The sequence below is a fragment of the Pongo pygmaeus genome, chromosome 9, assembly GCF_028885625.2.
Source record: "Pongo pygmaeus isolate AG05252 chromosome 9, NHGRI_mPonPyg2-v2.0_pri, whole genome shotgun sequence".
Classification (NCBI taxonomy): Eukaryota; Metazoa; Chordata; class Mammalia; order Primates; family Hominidae; genus Pongo; species Pongo pygmaeus.
Genome location: NC_072382.2, coordinates 95,297,538 through 95,311,787, shown reverse-complemented (window position 1 = coordinate 95,311,787; position 14,250 = coordinate 95,297,538). Strand labels below are relative to the sequence as shown.

The window sequence follows — 14,250 nt, the reverse complement described above, 5'->3', positions numbered from 1 at the left end:
CAAGCTTAAATTAACCAAAAAATTTTTTTCTTAGAACCAAAACACAAGGAAGACTAATCACCTGCTTTTAGAAATGGCCTGTATCTACCCAACTGCCTGCTGTACCTCACTTACAACCAAAAGTCTTAATACAGGAATATCCCTCACCACAATGCTAATATTGTCAGTAGCTGCCCTGCTGTCCACAGCAGCCCCTGTGAGCTGCCATGAGTGTTATCAGTCTTTCCACTACAGAGGAAAAATGCAACAGTCCTTTATTTACCATACTCATATAGAAAAATCCTGTTATGGAACCTTAATCGAGGAATGTGTTGAATCAGGGAAAGGTTATTATAAAGTAAAAAATCTAGGAGTATCTGGCAGTTGTGATGGGGCTATATATCTAAAAGGTAAGCAGTGGCTTTGCTTCACCAAAATTGGACAATGGGGAGTAAACAATCAAGTGCTAGAGGACATAAAGAGAACAGATCACAGCCAAAGCAAAAGCCAAAACCAACAACTCCTTCCCCCAAAATCACCCATGGTATTTCCCTTCCCAAGCCAGGAAAAAACCTGTTTGTAGATCTAGGAGAATGCATCGTGCTTACCATGAATGTGTTCAATTGCTGGGTATGCGGGGGAGCTCATATGAGTTAACAGTGGCCGTGGTATGGGATAGACATTCCCCCTTACTTACTAACATCCCAAAACCCCAGCCTCACTTTCACTCCTCAGGAATGCCTGCAGTCCTGGACATTTACCAACCCAGTAAGAGGGACAGTGTGCATATCCCACAAGTGGACTGATGAAACCCATCGCACCATAGGTGAAAGTCCCTGTCACCAAACCCTAACAGTCAATGCCTCCGCAGCAGAGTGGTGGCCAAGGTTACCCCATGGAGCCTGGTCTCCTTCTAACTTAAGCTACCTCAATTGTGTCTTGTCCAAAAAGGCCTGGTACTGTACAAACACCACTAACCCTTATGCCACATACCCCCACCTAAGTGCACTATGGGACAATCCTATGAACACCAGCCTACAATGGATTGCCCCTGATGGATTCTTTTGGATGTGTAGAACCCAGGCTTACTCATGACTACCTTATCACTGGAAAAGTATTTGTTTGCTAGGCACAATTAAACCTGGATTCTTTTTACTTCCAAAGCAGGTGGGCAACACCCTTGGAGTCCATGTATATGATAACCTAAACAGAGAAAAACGATCCTTAAAGGTAGGAGGAAGCCAAAGATGGCAAGAGGACAAATGGCTTCCACAATGGATCATCGAATACTACAGCCCTGCCACTTGGGCTGAGGATGGTTCATGGGGTTATTGCACTCCTATATATAAGCTAAATAGAATAATTAGACTATAGGCTGTTCTAGAGATAGTCACTAACCAAACCACCTCAGCTCTGGAAATGCTCGCACAACAACAAAACCAAATGTTTGCAGCAATTTATCAAAACAGGCTAGCACTAGACTACTTACTAGCAGAAGAGGGTGGGGTCTGTGGTAAGTTTAATATCTCTAATTGTTATCTTCACATGGACAATAACAGAAAAGCAGTTCTAGAGATCACTTCAAACATCAGAAAAGTAACCCATATACCAGTCCAAATCTGGAAGGGATGAGACCTGATGAACCTTCTAGGGAGTGGCTGTCTAATTGAGGAGGATTTAAAACTCTGGTAGGGACAGGAATCTTCATCATTGGGTTTCTCCTGTTTCTCCCCTGTATTATCCCACTGATAATAAAAGCCATTAAAACTCTTGTTGAAACTACAGTTAATTGCCAGACAATACAGACGATGCTTCTGCTACAACGACATGATGGATACCAACCCGTCTCTCAAGAATACCCCAAAAATTAAGTTTTTCTTTTTTCCAAGGTGCCGTTGAGAAAGTCATCCCTTTTCCCTTTTCTATAACCAAACAGACAGGAATGAAAGATTCTCCCAGGGGCCTGAAAGCTTGGGAGGCTGAATAACTCCTCCCTCCTCAGGCCTAGTCCCAAGTGGCCTTGTACCAGCAGTGTGCATCAGCAAGACAGCAGAAGCAGGAAGAGAGCTGGCTGGAAGACATGTACCCTCTGGAGATCAAGAGAGAGAGGCTATCTGGGTACCACATAGCAGTTACATGAGATGGGACATTTCCTGTTTACAGGAGACTATAAAACCCCTGCCCCATCCTCACTTTTGGGGCTGATGCCATTTTAGGCCTCAGCCTGTCTGCACCCAGGTGCTCATTAAAACAGCATTTTGCTCCATACCTCCTTGTGTTGTTTGTTGGTGCTTTCTCAGGGTTTGAACCAATACAAGAGCCTTGCACTTTCCAATGAAAAAAAGCACATTTCACATTCCATCTTTTCCCCCAAGTTTTAACGAATAATGTTGCAGATATGCCTCTTTTTTTAACTTTTATTTTAGATTAAGGAGTTACATGTGCAGGTTTGTTACAAAAGTATATTGCATGATGCCTACCATGATTGGTATAATTGATTGAACCCATCACCCAGGAGTTGAATAACATTCCATTTTAAGGCAATGTGACAATCATGAAATCTTTGTGTGAAAGGTAAGAGAGAGGTCAATCTATAATAAAAGTCAACAGTGGAGAGGGAAGGGGTCTTCCCTGGTGCCCTTTAGCCATTTGCAGCATTTTACAAAACAATACAGGTAAGGAAAAAGATTCTGTATAGTCAGAGATACTAAGGTTTACAACTTTCTAGGTTATAGCTGCCTGTCATGCAACTCAGGCCCTGAAATTCACATTCCTTTAAGGCTCAAAATAGTTTAGAATTCCAACAGCTTAGATTTTGAATTACTTATTTTCATAATGTATACCCATGAAACTACCCCAATATCAAAATACAGAAATGTGACAGATCTCAGTTAATTTAGAAAGTTTATTTTGCCAAGGCTGAGGACGCGCACCTGTGACACAGCCTCAGGAGGTCCTGATGACATGTGCCTAAGGTAGTCAGAGCACAGCTTGCTTTCATACATTTTAGAAAGACAAAACATCAATCAACATATGTAAAATTAATATTGGTTCGGTCTGGAAAAGGCAGGATAATTTGAAGTGGGGAGGGGACTTCCAGGTCATAGGTAGTTAAGAGTCAAATGGTTGCATTATTTTGAGTTTCATATTAGCCTCTCCAAAGGAGGCAATCAGATATGTATTTATCTCAGTGAGCAGTAGGGTGACTTTGAATAGAACGGGAGGCCGGTATGCCCTAAGAAGTTCCCGGCTTGATTTTTCCCTTTAGCTTAGTGATTTGGGGACCCCAAGATATTTTCATTTCACATTTCCTCCCTTTTCTGTTTAAAGTCTTTTGGATTTTGTAACCTCTATGCCGAATCTTGACACCTTATAGTATTTGGCAGGGATAAGTATGAAATTGCTTGATCAATAAATGCAAACAGAAATGTATGCTGGTAATTCTTAAGGCATTTCTAATATTACTTTACCAATAATTTTAAAGCTAGCTTACTTATTAAAGATTTTACTTAAGTCATGTAAACTTGACAAAGCATTTGGCTAGTCTTTCATTTTTCTGACAAAGTATTTGAATTAAGTGCTTTTATTTTTCTTTAAGCCAATTAATTAGAGCTCTTTTATACATTTTCAGTAGTGAGACATTGTGTGCACCACACATAAATACATAGACATAATAGATATGCTGATTGAAGTACATCTTAAAGATGTATAAAAACCTTTTTTTGTCCTATCTTAGACTTTCAGATTCTTGATAACCTATTTCATAACCCTAGGCAAATGTCAGCTAAATAGCTTTAAATTTGCTTATTAAAGAAAACAACTCTGGTGAAAATCAAATAGCAAAATTTACATCATAAGGTATGGAGAGAAAAATTCTGGTATGCTAGAGGGAGATTAAAGATGGATGCCAAATCAAACATAAAATTATAAATACCTATCAGGACTGTATAAGGAGACCAATTTTATTTAGATAGGGACTACCTGTCTTTTAACTGGATCTCTGAGGTCTGAGGAGAGCCCACACTGAATCCTGGGTTTCCAAAAGGAAGAATTATTTTGAAGCTAGACCATGTGATGTTTTTATAGTGGACTTAGAAAAAAATCTTTCTTAAAACAAAGACATTTCTAAGTGTCTAAACTGCACTCTTCTTTAAGAACCCAAGAGTAGCCTCTGTTGCAATAACTATTTTAGTCAGTAGATCAGGTAACACAATACAAAAGGAAACAGTTTAAAAGCTGAGACACACTTGTCTGTTTACAGTCTTTGGGTTCCATAAGGAAAAACACGTTTCTTTCCCAAAGGGAGTTTGGCACCTTCTCCATTTTCTTTAAGAAACCCCAGTCTTTTATAAACTAGTTTAGGTCCATCATGCAGCAGAGAGTGCAAGAGAAAGGAAGTAAATCTTCAGTAAATGAAGAAAACAGAATGCAGCCAACTGAGAAAAAACAAACTTTTGCTTAAAAAAAAAAAAAAAGATTGAGGTCCTAGGAGAGGAAAAAAAATAAAAACACAAAGGCCTTTTAAATACAAACACACACGCATCCTGGATGTTAGCTTTTAGCACATGTCATCAGGACCCCCTGAGGCTGTGTCATGGGCACACATCCTTAACCTTGGCAAAACAAACTTTCCAAATTTACCAAAACCTGTCTCAGATTTGGGGGGTTCACATTTTGGTAACCACAAAGGAATTCTGAGTGGAGGTGCCCCTGACCTTTGACAAATATATTGGTGCTTGGTACTAGTTTGAGCTATCTTTATGGCTCAAACCAATAGGACAATTTGCTGGGGCCTGGAAGCACCCCCTCCAGAGAGTCCCTGATTTCCCAAAATTTGGTCAAGATCTAAAGTTAACTTTGTGGTACAATTCCCTTTTTTGGGGGAGTTTTACTTGCTTCCAGCACAAGGAAGACAAGTTTTTCCTACTTCCGTGATGATGAAAGGTAGGTAAACTTCCATCTTTATGGAGTTTGAGCTAATTTTCAACAGAGAAGATGAATTTTTTTTTCCTGTTCCTAGGATGGTAGAGAGCAGTCTTCAGCCTGAGACCCATCCCTAAGTAAGTAGCTGAATTGGGGTTTGTCTTGGCTAAAGTTAAAATTAACAACCAGCTGGTCTTAATTTCTTCTTACCATTCGAGTGCTCAGTAATCATGTAAGTTATGTGTTTGCTTGTTTTGCCTCTCCAAAGGAAGCAATAAGATATGCATTTATCTCAGTGAGCCGAGGGGTGGCTTTGAATAGAATGGGAGGCAGGTTTGCCCTAAACAGTTCCCAGCTTGACTTTTCTCTTTAGCTTAGTGATTTGGGGGCACCAAGATATTTTGCTTTCACAGCCTTATAGGGGAACTAAGGTTTGCATGCATCAATCACCATGAGTTCTGGTTATAGACACTAAACATGGGCTGCTGCATGGTTCAGGCAGTTTGTACCATCAGAGTTCAAAGAAGGAACTAGTGACCACCTAGTATACATTTTCCTTTTACTAGGCTTGGCCTCCACGTGGTTCCAGGGTGATGTCAGGAATAAAAATCAGCTCAGTTTGGAGACTTAGCATGCTAAATGGCACCATAAAAGCCCAAAGGAACAACTTTAACAAAGGTTTGTATAAACTTCCTTACTGCATGTATGTCTTCTATACAGTAGCATTCAACACAAGTTCCCCTTGAAGTTCAGCCACCTGCTTGGCACCATAACACACATCCCATAATAAACAACAAACATATTTTCAAGAAAGATGAAAGCACTAAGAACTTACGAGCCATCTGAATATGGTGATCTATTTTGCATATTTTCACAAATTCAAATGTACTTACAGGAACAGCAGAATAGTATATTTTAATTAGGACTGTTCTCAAAAAGGAGAAATGCATGAGGATGTACAGCTGTCATAAAGCTAGGTCACTATAAACAGACACCATTTACTTCTCTTAGAAGTGAGAAATATATCCTAGGATTTTGAGAAAACAAACACTGGTGGGTGTTGTTTTTTTCCAGAGTGGCTGACTATTGAGAAGAGTTAAAAATACCTGAGGGCTACAGTGTGTGCCAAAGATTGCAAAGGAAGAGCCAACATTTCCTACTAATTGTGAATCTTGAGTTACATCCTTTCAGCAAAAAACAAGCATTGTGAGGAGTCAGCATACAGACCCAATCTGCTTTTCACACCTCTCTTCCCTGCCTTCACCCCCGCTGACTCCACCAGCTAATGCTGTGCCTGAGATCTTGTATGCACTTGATTAATATTTGTTGAATGAATAAAATGGTAAATACAATCATGTCTTAAATGGACCCATGTGATCTCCTTCCTCCCCTCTATGAAATCCTATACTACAGAAAAGATATAATAAACTTGGACCTAAAAAGGCATATACATGACTGTGAGAAGCCTCCAATCTAGAGCAGTGGTTTTCTACCCTGGCTGCACATCAAAATCATTCAGGGAGCTTTCCAAAAACACTCATGCCCCAGCCCCACCCTCAGAAAATCTGATTCAATTGAACTGGAGCAAGGCCCAAGCCATGGTGTGTTTGTCTTTTTTTTTCTAACGTGCAGCCAGGACAGACAATTTCTGGTACAGTCCAACCACTTGAAAGGTGCAGAGGCTTGATGTCACTTCTCTATAGCCAGAGAGCTTGGAGAAGGCAGAGGCAGGACACAAAATCACAGCATCACTGAGTCACTCCAACATTTCTCAGATCTTTATCTCACGAGCTTCTTCCTTCCCACTTACTTACATTTCTGACTTCCATTTAGTCAGAAACTTAAAAGAATGCAACTATTTGTCTCTTATCTACCTATGACCAGGAAGCCCCCTCCCCACTTTGAGTCTTCCTGCCTTTGCTTCAAGTTGTTCCACCTTTCCAGGCCAAATCAATGTATATCTTGCATATATTGATTGATGTCTCATGTCTCCCTAGAATGTGTAAAACCAAACTGTGCTCTGACCACCTTGGGCACATGTCATCAGGACCTCCTGAGGCTATGTCATAGGCATTCATCCTCAACCTTGGCAAAATAAACTTTCTAAATTAACTGAAACCTGTCTCAGATTTCCAGGATTCATGTTTTGGTAACCATGAAGGGATTCTGCGTGAAGATGCCCCAACCTTTGACAAATCTCCTATCGGTGCTTGGTACCAGCACAAGCTAACTTTATGGCTCAAACCAAGAGGACAATTTCCTGAGGTCTCAGAGCACATCCAGAGAATCCCTGATCTGCCAAAATTTGATAGAGATCTAAAGTTTATTTTGCTGTACAACTCCTCTTTCTTGGAGTTTTATTTGCTTCCAATAAGGAAGGCAAGATTTCCTGTTTCCATGATTATGGAAGGCAGGTTACTCCTTTATGGAGTTTGAGCTTTCTTCTAACATGAAAGATTAGTAATTTTTCCTGCTCCTAGAGTGGTAGAGAGTGGTCTTCAGTCTGAGACCAATCCCTAGGTAAGTAATTGAATTAGGGTTTGTCTTGGCTAAAGTTAAGATTAACAACAAGTTTCTCATAATTTCTCTTTACCGTAAAAGTGCTCAGTTATCATATATGTTGTGCCATCATTTGTTTTGCTTAACTGTTTTGTTGTTGTTGTTTGTTTCTGTTTTTCTTGTTGTTTTGGTCTTTTTCCCACTGGTTTTGATTAACTCTGACTTGATCAAATCTGAAGGAAAATTTCAAATTATGGGGAACAAGGCCTCTAAAGTGGCTAAATTCACCCCCCCCCCACTCCCCCCACACACACAAAGTTGGTGTGGTGGTGGCCGTATTTGGCCAGCAAAAAGGAAAAAAAAAAAGCAAAGATTCTTGACTACTACAGGGACTTTATTTACATAACAAGGCCACCTTTTTCTTTCTTTTAAAAGGCTCAAAATAATAATGCTCTCCTTCAACTCATTTTCAACTCATGTAAGTTTTTTTCCTCAAGTTCTGTTTGTTGTGTGTTGATGCTAACAATATTTTCTTAAGCATCTAAAGGAAATGTTTCCTTCTAACATAATATTCTGTACACTATAGAAGGTCTTTTCTTTTGCCTTTTGGTAACTGGCCTAACAGATTTTACGTTTTTTTATCAAAATAAGTCCTATGCCATTATTATTGAGTTTTGGTTTACTTAGGGAAAAACTGAGATTAAAAAAATTTTAATTAAGGTTATTACATCTGTGTACTTTTCTGTATGTGCTTTTAAGGTACTTGTGACATTAAGTTACAGGACTTTGACTCCTGGGTCTAAAAAGGACACAAAGTCCTTCTAAATCTTAAACACTGACTGCAATTAAAGCCTCATTTTCAGGCCCCATAGAAGATGTCAGTCAAGGCTGGAGTGGTGGTTCATGCCTGTAATCCCAGCACTTTGGGAGGCTGAGGAAGGTGGATCAGGAGTTCCAGACTAGCCTGGCCAACATGGCGAAACCTGGTCTTTACTACAAATACAAAAATTAGCTGGGCATGGTGGCAGGCACCTGTAATCTCAGCTACTCAGGAGGCTGAGGCAGGAGAATTACTTGAACCTGGGAGGCGGAGGTTACAGTGAGCCAAGATTGCACCACTGCACTCCAGCCTGGGCAAAAGAGGGGGATGCCATCTTAAAAAACAACAAAAGATCCCAATCAAAATAAACTGCATTCCTGAGACACACAGGACCAGAAATTAAAGCCATTCAACTCCTCAAGTCCCTGAGTCTATTGCAGAAGAGGTGAGAGTGTGAAATTATAAGGACCGATTTTTAAGAGAAAAAATAAATTCAGTTTCTCTATAAATTAACCATTAATGTCAAAGACACACTGATGCAAGACTAGCATATGGGCCCCTGTGTCAGATTAACAAGGTTTTCTTGAAGCATTAACCAACTCCTTAATAAAGGTTATAAAAGGCTTATGGAAGCTACATCTTATAATCAAGGCTAACATTTTATAATTGTTTATAAAATTTTGAAAAAATTAATTGGCCTCATGCTGTTTTCATTGGGGTTTATCATTTGGAAAATTAAGTCTTATCTCTCAAAGAAGGAAGGTTTTTGCCTTTTTAAAAAAATCCTTGAGTTATCACTTTGGTTAAATGAATGACTTATTTTACAAGACCTGTAAGCCTATTTTGTGCTGTCAAGTGTTTTAAACCTTTGATATTTGACAAACTTTCCAAAATCAAATTATAAACTGTCTTTTTCTGACCTAATTAATCCTGTAAGATATTATTAATAGGTACCCTAAAGTCCAAAAAATGACATATTTGGCTTATTTGGCATATAAATGCTACAGGAAGCATTGTCAAATATGAAATGGTGTTTGGTTTTCTTTGGGCTGTATTTGTTTAAATATATTATTGGTATGTGTTAAAAAATTATGGAAAACTCCTATAATTCTGATATGACTTAGTGTACATTATCAGTAATAATTCTAACTGTTATGTTAAATTATTGTGTGCCACAGAGGTAACAAATTTACTTCTCAATTGTGTCTCTGACTATGGCTGCCCTAAAACATTTTGTCATCCACAGACAATTGTTGTCTTGTGTTGGTCCTCTTAGAAGGTGGTTTTATTATCAGCTATACGACTCTAACAGGTGCTCTTGAATACAGGTTTCTGATAACTTTGAAGATTGTGACATCAGAATAGAGGAAAACTTTCAGGACTCGTAGAGAGCTGAAATGTTCATGAATACCAAACATAACAAAAATTATCTACATGGACTAGGCTAATAGAAGTCTAAAGTAATCTTTTTAACTAAAACATTGCTGATCCTTTCTTTTGTTTTTCAGAGTCAAGAAAACTTTTAAGCTATTTACAACTTTTAACAATTGAGTAAAATATACTCTTATGAACAAAATGTGGAGTATATTTGTTTTCTACTTGATTTCTACAGAATTTGGAAACTATTTGTGAGCATTATTAACTCATGACAATACATTTATTTGCGTAAGTGCAGTAAGAATCTGTTTTCATTTGTAACACGACAAAATTGGAGAAACTGGTTATTTTGCCAAGGCTTTGACTGGAATGGTGTGCTTTCCTTTAAGGAATCAAACTTGACTGATGGAGCCAATGAAAGCCCTTGGGAAAACTAGCCTCATCCTTGTCTACACAGTATAATGTGGCCTATATCAATTTTTCAGAATTATTCTTTAGTTTGCTGTTTTTCTCCCTTCCTCCCCCTATTTTCTCTTCATAGGACATGAGACTTTACAGCCTGCTAATAATGAGCTTTCCTAATAACTCAGCATCTACCTGTCTAGGAATAAACCATTCTAAGCCATGAGAGATCCGATGAAACCTGAGCCCAGAGACTCAGTTTCTTCTAAAGTGCTTTCTCAAAAAAATTTTTAAAAAGGGAGGAAATGTGAAAGGAAAAAAATTCTTGGGGCCCCCAAATCACTAAATTAAAGGAAAAAGTCAAACTGGGAACTGCTTAGGGCAAACCTGCCTCCCATTCTATTCAAATTCATCTCTCTGCTCACTGAGATAAATGCATATCTGATTACCTCCTTTGGAGAGGCTAATCAGAAACTCAAGAGAAGGCAACCATTTGTCTCTTAGCCATCTATGACCTGGAACACCCCTTCCTGCATCAAGTCTTCCCACATTTGCTTCAAGTTGACCTGCCTCTCCACACAGAACCAATGTTCACCTTGCATATGTTGATTGATGACTCATGTCTCCCTAAAATGTTTAAAACCAAGCTATGCTCTGACTACCTTGGGCACATGTGTTCAGGACCTCCTGAGGCTGTGTCACAGACACACATCCTCAATCTTGGCAAAATAAACTTTCTAAATTGAGACCTGTCTCAGATTTCCAGGGTTCACAGCAGTAAGCAGAACAGCCAGTTTCCTCTCAACTTAGCCTTAGCAGGAGAAACCTCTGTGTCTGGAAGCCTTTCTCAACTTGAATCATTTTGTCTCCACTAGTTTGTGAGTATTTTGAGACTAGGAGTCATGAGTTATTATTCATCTTTGGAGCTGCAGTGCCTAGCACATTGCCTGATATGGGGACAGATTTGATAAATGTTTGATGGATAAACAAATGAATGCAAGTAATTCCTGAAGCCCTTTACATCTAATAAAGAAAACAGAAAAATGTCAAGAAGACCACTTGCTTTAGCAGGGCATTCTCAATTTTATATCATAAAAATCCAACTTAAATTTGCTGAGGCAAAAGAGGGCATTTATTTGCTGATAAATGGCAAACCCAACTGTGCAGAATCCCAGAGCTCAACCCATGTAGTTAGGCCTTTATCCCTTTCCTCAGTTCCCTGCTCAGTTTGTCTCATCTTGGTTTCATTCTTAATCCAGGGCCTCTCCACATGACAGATAAGATGGTCCACCAGTACCCCTAGGTTCATATACCATTTTTAGCATGCCAGCAGTGGCCATACATTTCCAGGGAAGACTCTGATGGCCCTGTCTGCCCATCCTTGAACCAAATACTTTGGTTGGCAGAGAGTGTACTTCAAATGGACAGCATGGTTGACAAGCCCACTCCAAGCCAGTCAGCAGGGTACCACTATTATAGGCCTCACCAGGAACACGTCGGAATTGGCAAGAAATCTCCTTTAGAAACCAGAAGGAGATGAGAAAGTACAGTGGATTACGACAGTCTTCTATGTCTTCCTTCCTTTTTTTTTAAACAGGGTCTCATTCTGTCACCCAGGCTGGAGTGCAGTGGTACATTCATGGCTCACTACAACCTCTGCCTCCTGGGCTCAAGTGATCTTCCTGCCTCAGCCTCCCAAGTAGCTAGTACTACAGACGTGGGCCACCATACCCAGGCTAATTTTTGTATTTTTTTGTAGAAATAGGGTCTCAGTATGTTGTCCAGACTGGCCTCAAACTCCTGGGCTCATGCAATCCACCTGCCTCGGCCTCCCAAAGTGCTGGGATCACAGGTGTGAGCCATCACGCCCGGCCCTTCAAGGTCTTTCTATCTTCCTGCTCCACCATCCTTACTTAGCATGATGGTTTTTGCATTCATTTATGTAACTTAATGGATGCAAGACACATGCCACAGATCTGAACAGAATAAATGTTTTCAAAGCAGAAAGAAAGAGGGAGGGGAAGTCCCAGCCTTAGCTGTCCTTTTTATGAGAAAAGCAAAAACTTTTCCAGAAACACCTCAAAAAGACTTCCCCTTAAATATCACTGGTCAGCACTGGGTCACACTGCTACCCCTTATGGCAAGTGAGGCTAGAAATTCTAGTTTTGACAAAGTGAAATATAATTTCATGACTAGTTTGGACCAAAACTGATTGCCCCACCCCTCCATCGACCTCTCCTGGAGACTAATTACACTTGCTCTGAGCCCCCAGAGCATGCTGGGTCTCTCTGATCCTAGCGACATCTGCACTGTACAGCGGTTGCTCTTTTTTTTTTTTTTTTTGAGACGGAGTCTCCCTCTGTCACCCAGGCTGCAGTGCAGTGGCGCAATCTCGGCTCACTGCAAGCTCTGCCTCCCGGGTTCACGCCATTCTCCTGCCTCAGCCTCCCGAGTAGCTAGGACTACACGTACCCGCCACAACGCCCGGCTAATTTTTTTTTGTATATTTAGTAGAGACGGGGTTTCACTGTATTAGCCAGGATGGTCTCAATCGCCTGATCTTGTAATCCGCCCGCCTGGGCCTAGCGGTTGCTCATTTTTTGCAGCCCCCACCCCTTGCTAGGATTTCTAAACAGGTGCCCACATCCTTGTATCTCCAGCACTTAGCACAGTGCCTAGCTTCATTCCACCAGTTTATCTGAGTGACTGCCATTTGCGAGCCTCCGTGCAAATAAAGCAGGCGATTGGTGAACATTTCCTGGATGGATGGAGGGATGGATGGATGGACAGATGGGTAGATAGATGGATGGATATCATCACTGTGCAGTGGTTCCCATCGGGGCAGCCTGAGTCTCCCCAACCCCTCCCCTCATCTCTCTCACTCCAGGCTGTCATTTCACTTTCCTAAAAGCCTTCCCTTTGCCCATGATGCCAATGACTAGCTCTGTCCTGAAGCAATAGCTAGTACTTTCCCTCCTTCCTTCCATCTAGCATCCAGCCGAACCTTGAATCAATACCAGTAAAATGGGTGTGAACGGAAGGAGGCTGCTCATTATTTGCCATTATTTACCTCTGAGTCTGTGCATTCCCATTCCTTCCCATATTAATTCTCTCCCCCGCAACCCCCCCTTCTCTATCCTTGGGAACTGGTTCAACCGGAGTACAACCAGCTCATCTGCATCTGGCCCTAAGGAACCTGCAGAAGCCAGAGGCGGAGGAAGAGAGAAGACTGCATAGGAGCTGCAGCGCGGTGCGGCGAGCACACACCCCGGCCCGCGAGGCCCCGGGCTCGCCCATGAGGCCTCTGCCCAGCGGAAGGAGGAAGACCCGAGGCATCTCCCTAGGACTCTTCGCCCTCTGCCTGGCCGCAGCCCGCTGTCTGCAGAGTAAGCTCTGGGGGACGCCCCGGGTGCTGGGGGAGCGGGAATGGGTATGGGGGGCGCTGGCGGGTCCCGGGGTCTAGCAGCGGCCCCCCTGGCCCTCGCCCACCTTGTCCGGCTGAGGGCGCGCGGTGAGCTCGGGCTGGCAGGCACCGCGCCGCTTCTTAGAGGGGCTGGGCGCGGCCTGGAGACCGGGCGCCGACCGTGGCGGGAGGGGCTGGGCAAAGCAGAGGCTACCAGCCGCCGCGCCCCGGCCCACTTCGGGGCACCCGCCCCACCCGGCGAACCCGGCCTGCAGTTATCAGAGCTGGAAGGTGGCCCAGAGATAACCGGCTCCCAGCCCTGTGGCCGCTGCCTCTGCAACATTTTTTATTTCTTTTTCCTGGAATAACCAGATTGCAGTCTGTGCGCCGCCCCCTACTGTGGGGACCCCTCCATGGCTTTCCCAGTCATCTCCCAGGAGAATAAGCAGGCCTCCTTGATCAGTCAGAGGAACCCACAGCAGCCTGCTGCCATGAGAAAAACGGTTCTGGGGTTTGGGTTGGGCGTTGTGGCCTGAAGTCCCCAGGCTGGAGGTGGTCCTCGCAACCAGCGCACTGAGCAGATTCGCTTTGGATGGCCGGATCCGGAATCCCCAGCCTGGTGAGCCTGGATGTGAAGCGTAGTCCCACTGGCTCTCTTGGACACAAACAACAGATCCTAGCACGGTTTTACTTTCTCATTTAATCATTACCATTCGCACTCCCATCTTACACACGGGACAACTGAGGTTTAGAGAATGACAGAGCAGGGCCGCTGGAAGTGAGAGGCATTGTAGTAAGAGCCAGCACTTATCAAGCATTTATGCATTCACCATCCCTCAGACTTTAC

The 14,250-nt window shown here is 42.1% G+C and overlaps 1 protein-coding gene across 1 annotated transcript in view; it reads left to right on the top strand.

Annotated features, from left to right (window-relative positions):
* Nucleotides 1-13,179: 13,179 nt before the first annotated feature.
* Nucleotides 13,180-14,250, top strand: part of VSTM5 (V-set and transmembrane domain containing 5) — a 33,910-nt gene continuing 32,839 nt past the window's right edge. Inside the window, exon 1 of the mRNA XM_054439346.2 lies at nucleotides 13,180-13,386. Coding sequence (XP_054295321.2) covers nucleotides 13,296-13,386 — 91 coding nt within the window. The 5' untranslated portion in view covers nucleotides 13,180-13,295. The remainder of the gene's footprint in view (nucleotides 13,387-14,250) is intronic.